A 12325-nucleotide genomic window follows, 5' to 3' on the forward strand; every position below is an offset into this window, starting at 1 on the left:
TGGGGGGCACAAAGAATGGACTTCACTTACTGTACAGGGGGCCGTTGTACAAAACAACCTTAGCGCTACGGCTGTCTTAGGTCTATGGTATGGGAGTTACGATCACCTTAGAGCTAGGATCACTTTGTACAATGGCACCCTCATCTGGGCCCACTTCACAAAGGGATGATAGCGTTATGTTAAAGTATGGAAGTTAAGATCATCATAGTGCTATGGTTGCTTTGTGAAATGGGAACCTGTGCTTCTGCCAGACAAGCAACCACAATGGAGAGAGTGTTTTCTCCATTGTGCATCTGGTCAAAGACAAAATCTAACCATTACGGTTGATGCTGGTTCTAAGAAAAATGATGACGTTTTCATCAGTTGGAATTCTATGGTTATGCTAAATGTGCTGTAAAAGATAAGACACGTTAAAGAGTGGCTTGGATGTTTATATATACAAATGATTGATATTTCTCTATAATTTCGTCTCTGTGAAATGGCCTTCCTTAAAAGACAGATTTCATGCACATATGTGCCGTTTCATCAAATTATCTTACGTATGGCGTAACAATGGCCTGATAAGTCTCTCATGGATGTCTTGCTACACTGTAGTACAGAAATGGCAGATCTGAACATGGGTTATTATGGTATAAAATCTTATATACAGCAGTGAATTGTACAGATGAGATGTAAATAGCACGGTGATAACATGTCAACAATATATTGCATTCTGTGTGATGACATCAATGATACCCATGAAATGACCTCAGTAGTTCATGGCATGTACACGTTAGGGCGAAGAACAATAAAAAAAAGAAAAATATGAAAATTCATAAACCCTGATTCGGCTTCATCTGTCACAATACGAAAAAAATGCAAACAGTGGTAATAATTTTTGTAGTATGCTTTACATAACCACTATTATGTAGGGACTTGCTTCATGACCTGATTTCTGGTATCAAGAATAGGACCCTATCAAACCCAGCAAAATACAAAAATAGTCCATTTCAGCTGCCCGGGCATCGCCATGGATACTGGTGTCCGCCTCTTGTGTCAATGTCCAAGCAGCAGCGGCTGTTGCCATTACTGCTGTCACAGATGATGAGGTTTGACTGTAGTATTTGATACTTGTCAAGGGTTGGGGGGCTGATCAGCCATGGGTGGTGTCATCCTCCACGAAGTCCTGCGCTTCTTCCCGACTGACACACTCGATATGACTCACCTACAGCAGAGTGGATCATTAGTACATTCTAGGTGAGGAAATTCACATCAGTCTGTAGTAAGTGTACGTCTGTATTTCAAGAAGTAATACCAACCATGACTAACAGAAACTACTTATTTTAGGCTAAAAAAATAATAGTTTTGGTTCTCAGGCACCGCCCACATCATCATGACGTTTGCCACACATTTCATTTTTATTTCCATTTTACAAAAACAACAACAAAAACCCTTAAATATTCCAAGACCAACGGTAGTCAAATACTGTATTCCAGTATTTTACTCATCAAGGAATACATTTATGTAGGGAGGCACTTTCCCAGGTTGATTGTACACAATTGTTTATTTGAAAAAATTGTTTGAAAAAAAAGAAAAGAAAAAAACCCAACCCACCACCACCCGCCCGCATCATATTTTCAAAAGCCATTGCCGGAGAACCAATTCTTTTATTCATTTAAGCCATAGATATTTCTTAAATATTATTGGAGTGAGTTTGGCTTAACGTCATGCCTTATAGCTATATCATTGTGTGTCATCCAAAGAGATGGAGGTCCTAGACGTTTACCACCTTAGTAAAACAAGGGTATGGCATTGTTAAATCTAGAAACATAATCAGGGCAGATCTCAGGGATTTAAATGACAATTGCTCACTAAAGGGACGTAACTCTGCATACCAGATGGCATCACCTTACACTGCACGATCTGTGGTCCCCAATATTACCTGACAATACCCAAAAACTGTTGAAGTCAGGAGGGAAATGTAGTGTTTGTTTGTTTTGTTTGTTTGTTGTTTAACGTCTCACTCAGCAATATTACAGCTATATGACGGCGGTCTGTTAAAAATCTCGTCTGGACCAAACAATCCAGTGATTGATATCATGAGCATCGATCCACGCAATTTGGATCGATGACATGCATCAACCAAGTCAGCGAGCCTGACCACCCGATCCCGTTAGTTGCCTCTTATGACAAGCATGGGTTGCTGAAGACCAATTGTAACTGGGTCTTCACAGGTATCTATGGTATGAACCAAGGTCAGACATGGCCACTAGTCTATTAGCCTGAGGCTAGTGAACATCCAGAAGGGCTAGTTTTGTACCAAACTCTAGATACTTTACATGCACCACTAGATCGAGTGAGTGAGTGAGTGAGTTGGGTTTAATGCCGCTTTTAACAGTATTCCAGTTATATCGCGGCATGTCAGCTTAATGTGGGAGGAAAGCCCGAAGTGATGCAGGTCTCAGACGTTTACTACTTTGGTGAAACCCACGAGCACGGATATGGTGCTGACAAACCTAGAAACATAATCAGGGCGAACCGGGATTCAAACCCACAATCATAGGTTTCTGGCATGCCCAGGGGACCCAACTCTGCACAGCGAATCGCGGCGCCTTAGACGACTGGGCCACCCATGCCCCCAGGGAGGGAAGAAGTCATATCTGGAACAAAGTTTAGATCTCAATGTGAAGATTGTCTAAAGGATGCCAATGATTACCTTATTCCTGAATTTGACACCATAAAACTTGTCGGAGTGTTCGAGAAGCTCCGGTCGGAATGTGGTGGTGATGAACTGAGCATCCTGAGACAGCTCGTGGATCATGTCTGTAAGATGAATGGTAATGTGAGAACATTCTAGCACCTTCCAGGCAGCCTGGGTTGTATACTCCCTAGGGAGCTGAGAATGAAAATGGAGTGGACACTGATCCATTGGCAGGAGTTATGATGGAGCACTTTGAGCTTGTTTAGGGTGTGGATTTGGTGCATCATAACTGTGCACATTATTATTATTATTATTATTATTATTATTATTATTATTATTATTATAATTATAAGAACCATAGCAACCTTTGCTCATACTCATAATAAACATCTCATACTCATAATAAACATTTACAGCACAGAGGTATTTCTTGCTCTCCCATGAGATGATCAGCCCCCTAAAATGTTAACTATCACAACCGATTTTTACAACCTTATTAGCAAGAAAGTTTCATGTTTAATGAACACAAGAATGTATTTCAGAAAGATTTCTGTTGAACAAAAGGTTAAAAAAAGCTGATATTAAATACTAGATAAATTCCAGGGCTCCTAAACCTTCCTTACATTCTATGGTAGATTTTATAAATTCTGCAAACCACAGACTTGTTTTCAACTCAAATTTGCAAAGTCTAGGCATGAATTCAGCATGATAATCAACACTTAACAGGTGGTTTTAGAGAAATCATGTCTGTTCTGAATTCATAAGATTTTGAATAAAATTGTCTTAAATAGCAGCTATCTCCAAATCATATTGTGTAACAGTAATTTGGATTTGGTTCCATAAATTCAATGACTGTAGGCGAATATTGTGGTTCAAGATGGTTTCTTTACCGTAGATATCCTAACACTCAAACTTCATTCATCAAACATAAGCACTTTCGGCAGTTTGATCTCTAACATAGAAGCTCCAGTCTTTTCCTGATCACAGTATCAGATTATTACTTGAGTAAGAAGAATATTCTGAACGTACCAGCGACAGCCTTTCTGTGAGAGGAGTCCAGGGCCTGGTCAATCTCATCAAACAGGTAGAAGGGCGCGGGGTCACACTTCTGGATGGCAAAGATCAAGGTCAAGGCCACGAGTGACTTCTGACCTCCGGACAACTGCTGCATGTCTCTCATCTCAGCTCGGTTTCCGGTGAACGACACCTGCCAAAGTGAACAGTCAACACGACATCAGAACTGGAGGCCGTGCAACAAGGGGCTTAAAGGGAGGCCATGCTTAGGCAAAGTGCCAGACCCAGCAAGTATGATTTAAGTTGTGCAAAGACAATGTTATATGTCTGCAAATATAAATCCTATGAGGTATAATAATAGAACAGCTAATGGTTAACATTAGCATATAAAGACAAGGTCTCAGCTGCACACACAGCACACAGACGCAATACTGAAAATGTGCAACAGACCTCAGAGTGAGTGAGTGAGTGAGTGTTGGCTTCATCACCGCTTTGAACAGTATTCAGGATATATCACAGTGTGTCAGCTTAATGTTGGAGGAAATCCCAAAGTTTGGTTTGGTTTTTTGTTTAACGCCCCACTCAGCAATATTCCAGCTATATGACGGCAGTGATTGATATCATGAGCATCGATCCACGCAATTGGGATCGATGACATGCATCAACCAAGTCAGCGAGTCTGACCACCCGATCCCATTAGTCGCCATTTACGACAAGCATAGTCACCTTTAACGGCAAGCATGGGTTGCTGAAGACCTATTCTACCCCGGAATTTTCACGGGTCAAATCCCAAAGTAATGCAGGTCTTAAATGTTTACCACTTGGTGAAAACCACCAGCATAGGTATGGTGCTGACAAAACTTAACACATGATCGGGGTCACACAGGCTTTGAACACAGACCTTGGAAGACAAGCCCCCTTTAACAAAATCACTGAACAATCATACCTTCAGAATGAAAGGTAGTTATGATATTGGTGGTTTGATACAGGTGAGGAATGTCAATGTCTCATCTGATCAGTATTCACAATCTGACACACATACCCTACAACAGTCTAACACGAAGACATACCCGGATTCCCACTCCAGTGAACTGTTCCACGAGAGGCACGTCCTGTTGTGACTGTCCCTGTGAGTCGTCGGCTCCCTGGAGAGACAAACAAGGTTACAACAGTCCACAGATCAAATCTATAGCTGGGAAGTACCCTCAACCTTCAGTAATATTCACATTTCAACACCAATTCCACTATACAAAATGAACGTCAATGTTTCAGTTTATCCAGTCAACAGTGGAACCCAATAGTATCTACTGACTGTGGAGACCAATTCATTATGTACAGACTGATATTGGATTGTCTTACATCGCCACATCAGCAGTTTTACCCCTGTCCTTGACAGCACACAAACAAGCATGGAAATGATAGATGATATAGGTGAGGTGAAATTGGGTTTAACGTTGCGTCCAAGATTATTGCACTTATACAGCGACCTGCATGTAAGTGTGTGTGTATGGCTGCTTGTACTAGTCCAGACTGATGCCGATTCATAGTGCTAGCCCACTGAGATACCATGTCGCAGTTTAACATGAAAACCCCACTCAGACACAGTATACTGACTCCGAGTCGACCAGTCCTTGTTTTAGCCCCTTAATGCCCAGCGCCAGACTGGGTAACAACAAGTACCATCTTTTAACGTCTTTTGGTATGACGTGGCCGGGGATCGAACCCCGGACCTTCCGCTCTCCGGGCAGACGCTCTAACATTAGACCACTGAGGCGGTCAATAGATGATGAATGTTGGAGAGACTACATATCCTATCAGCCCTGTCTCTGTGACTATCACTGCTGTTGCACGTACATCGGTTTCACTGTCACCCTTTTTCATGACTAGAACAGCATGCCCCTGGGGAGCTAGCTTCTTGAAGATCTCCGTGAAGTACTTGGACACCTGAAACAGACCCAGGGCATGCCAGGGTTAGGGGTGGCAACTGGTTTAGAATTTCTAGATGGATCATTGACTTGCAAAAGTAGCAATCTCTCCAATAATACATTATGATGGAATTATATCTACTACTTACTGCAAGGAAAGACAGCAACAGGCCATGTGGTTTATACAAGTCATATGCAATTGCAACACACAAGAACCCCCAAAAGAAAATGAAAAACAAATAATAAATAGTAATAAAAAAAATGAATCCAACCAAAAAATTGAATTGAACTAATTGGAAAAAAATTCTCGAACAGAGATTTCAAGAAGAGAGACAATACCATAACATGATACCACTGCTGGTATTTACATCCTAAGTAGGTCACACTATCAGACCTAGCCACCAATACATGATCTAGTAGGTACAATCTTATGTTCATTTATTCATGTAGACTAACTCTCATATCTCTCATATCTATAATATTTATCATTCATATCATTTTTGTAGATCAGAGAGCAGATATCATCAACATTTCAAACACATTTCCAAGATAACACTACCAGGTCATAAAAAAACCCTTGTGGATAACATTCTGATGACAAATGAAAAATCTTTATGAAAACTCTAATTAATAGACTGTATATACAAGTACTAAAACCTGTAAGAAGATATAAAGTATGTCTTGGCATCAACTGCTGTCTATGAGATACAGGTTAAGCCATGAATAATTAGTTACATCTTGCATCATAATAAGTCAAAAGTCACTGATGACTAGAGGTAAGTATTTCATTACAGCTAAAATGGATAGAAATATGAAACCACCTGCATGTTATCAGAAATGAGCGGGCCACTGTAACTTGATAATGCCCTCATGCTGTTTGACGACGAGCCATTATCACGCCCATTGTTGGGTGACATCATAGGGATAGGGATAGGTGACGTCATCTGGTTTGTTCTATGATGTTTCCATTTTTGTAAAAGTGGGTCAGTGACATTCATGTTGATTGCACAAAATGTTTCAAAACTGTTAGTGTTGTTTATTTTTATTTGATAACAAATTCTATCCATTTTAGCTATAATAACGGTAACGCTATTTTTCAGGGCATTATCATTTGCAGAAGCCCTTAGTCATTTCAACTGCCCTCCTTCGTCGGGCAGTTAATGGAAGACCTCAGGCTTCGGCAAATGATAATGCCCTGAAAAATAGCGTTACCTTTACAATAGGGTTATTTGAAAAACACTAGCCTTGAAGAATGTTTTCATACAAGAAGTGGGATTTCTGAAGGCAATGAGACATCAGGCCCCACTGTTGCCCAGACAGTGATTTGTTTCCTGTTGAGATAATTGTCACTGCCTGTTCTCTTACCAAGGGGAGTGATCCATGCCTGAATAAAAGGCACTATCTGTCATCTAATAAATGATGGGTGGTGCCTTTGATCTCCCCTCGAACCATCTCACATACCTGTTTAAATGTCAGCTGGATAGCCTCGTACTTCCTCTGGTCCAGGGCATTCATCAGGTCCAAGATAGACTGAAACACACGGAGGCTGATCATGATAATACCCAATGACGCCATCTTTGTTTGTTTGTTAACATTGAACTCAGCAATATTCAATATGGAAATAATTGAGTCTGGACCAGAGAATCCAGTGATTGATATTATGAGCAACGACCCAACATGCAAGTTACTATGACACACAAGTAACCAAGTCACAGAATCTGACTCCATCAGATTAAGGTCCATTAGGTCACCTCTTAAGACAAGCATGGGTTGCTCGGGAAGAATTCTAACCTGGAACACCCACAAGGGTCTAAGGCCCTTTGCCTTCTATTTGGAAAGCGAAGTACCAAATCAAATCAAATTAAGCTTGTAAGAGTGAGTGGTAGTTACACTGTGGGCACGGTCTAATTCATCTTTCCTCTTCATCAACTTTTCCTTCTGGTCCGAGAAGTTGACGAACTGGTCAAGAGCTTTCTTGTTTACATGGCTGTACTTCTTGAGTTCATGATTGCACTGGTCCAGCTTCTTGAACAGCTACAACACTCAGACACACAGGCATCAGAACTGCACAGTCATAGAAAATACATAATGTCTCGTTAATTTCTCCACACATGTGGACTTAAAGCTTTTGACACAGCTTGTAATGCTTCTCATATTCGTCGATGAATACAATTCCTGCAATCATGGACCATTCAACTCCTGCCGGGTACCCATTAACTACTAGGTGACAAGCATCACACTGTGTAGACAGGTGACAACTTACTACATACAGCCATAACTTTGAGGATAAGACACCATGTACGTAATCATAAAAAGAATATGAGAACAGGTAAATTTCAAAAACATCCCAAAATGTAACGGTAAGCAATCAAAAACCAACGTCAACATGTTCAAGTAATACATCCTTCTTTCTGATACATCAAGTTACATCTTCAATCTCACCTGTTTCATACTGAGATCTTGGTATTTCTCAAAGGCATCACTTGGCAGGGAACCTAACTCTCGGATCTTCCTCATGCAGTCCTCTTTCTGATAACACATGTAAAGTGACAATGAGAATCAGTGTTGGAAAGCGGGTGAGTTCCACAAGGTGTGCTCCTGTAGGAACCCACTAGGTGTGCTGTATGAATAAGCATGTTTTTATTAAACCACTGTTAAATAATTGCTTCATAGGCATTTCTCAGATAACAGATGATAAAGTAGACACAATTTCGGGATAACAGACTTTTGTACTTTACACAGTGTTTGTCATCAAAGAGAGTATGGTTTTACGCTGCTTTTAGCAATATTCCAGCAATATCACGGTGTGGGACACTGGAAAATGGGCTTCACACGTTGTACCCATGTGGGGAATCGAACCCAGGTCTTCAGCGTGACGAGCCAACACTTTACCCACTAGGCTACCCGACCATCCTGTCATCAAAGAGGAGCGAAACAATTTACCAAGGAAGCAGGAACTCACCTTCTTCAATAATAGACTTTGTTTATTGGTCATTTTCTCTAGATCTTTTGCATCATCACTGATTTTTTCTTGATATTCTTTTTCTTGGCCCTGAAAATGAAGGAGATATTGATATCAATCAACATTGTAGCAATAACTCACACTTAAAATTCAACTTATTATTACTTTTGTTTTACGTACAGTTTTTTGCAAACTCCAATTCCGTAACTCAACATGTGAAATTCCTTGAGACTCTGTTGCATAATTTCAGCAGCATCAATCATTATTCATCATCTTTTCATGCTCTAAGCGCTCATCCAACAGGACATGTTTTACTAGACCCTTTGTGGCTCACAATATAGATACGACCTTAACTTTACCTGTCCATAGCGCGGTATCCACATACTTCATTCATGGTTTGATCTTAGTTGACGATAAATTATATGAACATGGATACATATTTATCTTAAAGGAATTTATCTTCGTTATTACATTCTGCTGCCATTGCTAATTGTATTCATAGAACAAGAAACACTTGTCTATACATCATTGTGTTACATAGAGATTTCACCATGTGTTTTTCAACGGAAGTCAATAAAAGTTTGAAACTCTGAGGCTTTCCAGGGAGTTTCAAACTTTTATTGACTCTTATTGACATATTTGGTATGAAAAGACATGAGGGTGAGATCTTATTTATCATGACTTAATAACCAGTATTATGAGGGTAAAAAGTAAAGCTAACTAGCTTCAGTTGCAAAGATGTTAGTGATGTCATTTGATTGTGATGTCATGGTAACCAATAATGATCATCAAAGCATTGTCATGCCATTTTACTGTTGCAAAATTCTCCCAAGGAGAAATTGCTTAATCCAACCCAGGCGATATTTCCTGAGGCAGTCAGTTTGGGATGAAAAATCATTGTATGATGTAATTGCAGATCCGTCCTACTTCCTAAGTCAGTCACAATGCCAGCGCGTCGTAATACATTAACATCAAGTACAAGATGTCAAAATGGTCTGTTTTGTTTGTTTGTTGTTTAACACCACACTCAGCAATATTCCAGCTATATGACGACGGTCTGAAAAATAATCAAGTCTGGACCAGACAATCCAGTGATTGACATCATGAGCGTCTATCCACGCAATGGGTCATGGTGACATGCATCAACCAGGTCAGTGAGCCTGACCACCCGATCTTGTTAATCGCCTCTTACTACAAGCATTGTACTACAAGCATAGTCACCTTTTACGGCAAGAATGGGTTACTGAAGACCCCGGATCTTCACGGGTCATTTGAGGATGTGAACACTGAGTGCTAACAGTGTTCCACTGCATCTGTGAACAACACAAACCTTCCAATACTCCAGGTTACTCTGCAACTCTTTTTGTTCCTTGTTAAATCTGTCTAACTGGTCATCTAGATCTGAAAACATCAACACAATACCAAGTAAGAAATTTGAAGTCTCGATATTTACCATATGGTGAAACCCAGGAGCATGGATATGGTGCTGACAATTCTAGAAACATGATTGAGGCGTTCCAGGATTTGAACCCATAATGATAAGTTTCTGGCACGACTAAGGGACATCACTCCTTACAGTGAATTGCAGCGCCTTGGATGACCGGCAACAATAAATGCTTTGATTGAGAGAAAAGACTCCACCTTTGCTAAATAGAAACAAAAATCACCAATAGTTGGAAAGCCCTAGGAGTCTGTACTTCCTTGTTTGTTTTTAACACCACACTCAGCAATATTACAGCTATATGACGGCGGTCTGTAAATAATCGAGTCTGGACCAGACAATCCAGTGATTGACATCATGTGCATGGATCCAGGCAATTGGGATACGATGAGATGGATCAAGTAAGTCAGCGAGTCTGACTACCTGATCCCGTTATTTGTCTTTACGACAAGCATAGTCGCCTTTTACGGCAAAAATGGGTTGCTGAAGATCTATGCTACCCCGGATCTTCATGAGGCCCTAGGAGTCTGTGAAGGATCTGGGTTAATTAAACTATGAAGATCAGTCACATCTCAGAATGTCAGAATTGCAGATTCATATATCAACGTTTATCGACTAAGATTCTATTCATAATCAAACATCATCCTTCCAACTTTTTCAGTTTGTGATATGTAATAAGCAGTACAGCTCACCAGCTTCAGTGGCAGTGATGAGTGATGTCATGGTAACCAATTGTTGGCAAAGCATTGGGATGCAATTTCAATGCAGTAATATCGCCTAGGAGAGATCGCCTAATTTCTCCTAAGTGATATTTCCTGTGGAGGCCACTTCTGGATCATAAATTGTTTTTATCACAGGTCAACTCGTGGCCCCTTATAATAGGAAACCATTGATATATGTTCTGTGCACATTTAATAATGATACTGCTCAACAAACTTAGTAGGTATGTTAGAAATTGCACAACAATCTTTGCACTCTGTCACTGATACAGATCTTTAGTTTGTGAAAGTACCTTTAGATGTTTTCTTGAGCTCGGAGATCCTGTCATCCACAGACTGCAGATCACCTTGTAAATTGTCTAGTCTCTGGGTACGATCTTCTGTTGATGTCTCCTGCAGATCGTTCAAGATCCGATCCCGCTTCTTGTACAGGTTGTTGGTGAGCATGTTATCCAGCTTGTTCTTCTCACCCTCCAGCTGAAACACCACACACCACAGTCAATAGGAGCGGGTCACACACACCATCAACCAAGTCAACGAACCTGACCACCCAATCCATTTGATTGCCCCTTACGACCAGCATATATTGTTGGGGACCAATTCTCACCTGGAATCTCCATCAGAGGTCGCCTCTTACGACCAGCATAGGTTGTTAGGGACCAATTCTCACCTGGAATCCCAACCGGGGACACCTCTTATGACAAGCATAGGTTGCTGGGGACCAATTGTAACCGTGAATCTCCATCAGAGGTCGCCTCTTACGACCAGCATAGGTTGTTAGGGACCAATTCTCACCTGGAATCCCAACCGGGGACACCTCTTATGACAAGCATAGGGTGCTGGGGACCAATTGTAACTGGGAATCTCCATCAGAGGTCACCTCTTACGACCAGCATAGGTTGCTGGGGACCAATTCTAAACCAGAATCCCATCATAACATCTGACAATTGGCCTTTCCTGTTGAAGTTTTTATACAAATCAGTGGCTGACAGCATGAGCACTCACCCTGATTCTTTCCTTCCATGCAGCTCTGTTCTCCTCCGTCTTGCCTTTGACCTTGTCATTGAGCTGGTCAACCTCTCGTTGGTCCTCCATGCTGAGTTGAGACAGAAGGTCCGTGCCCACCTCTTCATTGAGGGAGTCCCGGGTTGCCACCATGGCTGCCAGACTGCTCTCCAGACTTGAAACACTCTTGCCCTGAAACATTTGTTTGTTTGTTGTTCAACACCACATTCAGCCATATTCAAGGTATACGACGACAGGCTTTATTTAATTCTGGACTAGTCAATCCAGTGACTGATTGTGAAGAACAAATTATGCATGCCATTAACTAAGTCACTGAACCTGACCATCAAATTCATTTGATTGCCTCCAACAACCAGCATAGGTTGCTGGGGACCAATTCAAACCCAGTTTATCCACTGGTGGCTGCCTGTTACAACCAGCATAGGTTGCTGGGGATCACTTCTAACCTGGACCACCACCACCCCTTCCCCTCCCCACTCCGGGGTCGCCTCTTAAGACTTACAACCAGCATAGGTTGCTGGGGATAACTTCTAACCTGGACCACCAACACCCCACCCC

At 41.2% G+C, this 12325-nt stretch overlaps 1 protein-coding gene across 1 annotated transcript in view; it reads right to left on the reverse strand.

Moving 5' to 3' along the window:
* Positions 1-297: 297 nt before the first annotated feature.
* LOC139452184 (structural maintenance of chromosomes protein 3-like) overlaps positions 298-12325 on the reverse strand; it is a 36706-nt gene continuing 24678 nt past the window's right edge. Inside the window, exons 22-33 of the mRNA XM_071233546.1 lie at positions 11747-11938; positions 11035-11218; positions 9912-9982; positions 8582-8671; positions 8062-8148; positions 7510-7653; positions 7081-7149; positions 5549-5638; positions 4765-4839; positions 3710-3887; positions 2696-2802; positions 298-1204 (exon numbers count right to left, since the gene is read on the reverse strand). Of these exons, the coding sequence (XP_071089647.1) occupies positions 1133-1204; positions 2696-2802; positions 3710-3887; positions 4765-4839; positions 5549-5638; positions 7081-7149; positions 7510-7653; positions 8062-8148; positions 8582-8671; positions 9912-9982; positions 11035-11218; positions 11747-11938 (1359 nt within the window). The 3' untranslated portion in view covers positions 298-1132. The remainder of the gene's footprint in view (positions 1205-2695; positions 2803-3709; positions 3888-4764; positions 4840-5548; positions 5639-7080; positions 7150-7509; positions 7654-8061; positions 8149-8581; positions 8672-9911; positions 9983-11034; positions 11219-11746; positions 11939-12325) is intronic.

The sequence above is a fragment of the Haliotis cracherodii genome, unplaced genomic scaffold (genome assembly GCF_022045235.1).
Source record: "Haliotis cracherodii isolate W230 unplaced genomic scaffold, xgHalCrac1.p SCAF_9, whole genome shotgun sequence".
In the NCBI taxonomy this organism is placed as follows: Eukaryota; Metazoa; Mollusca; class Gastropoda; order Lepetellida; family Haliotidae; genus Haliotis; species Haliotis cracherodii.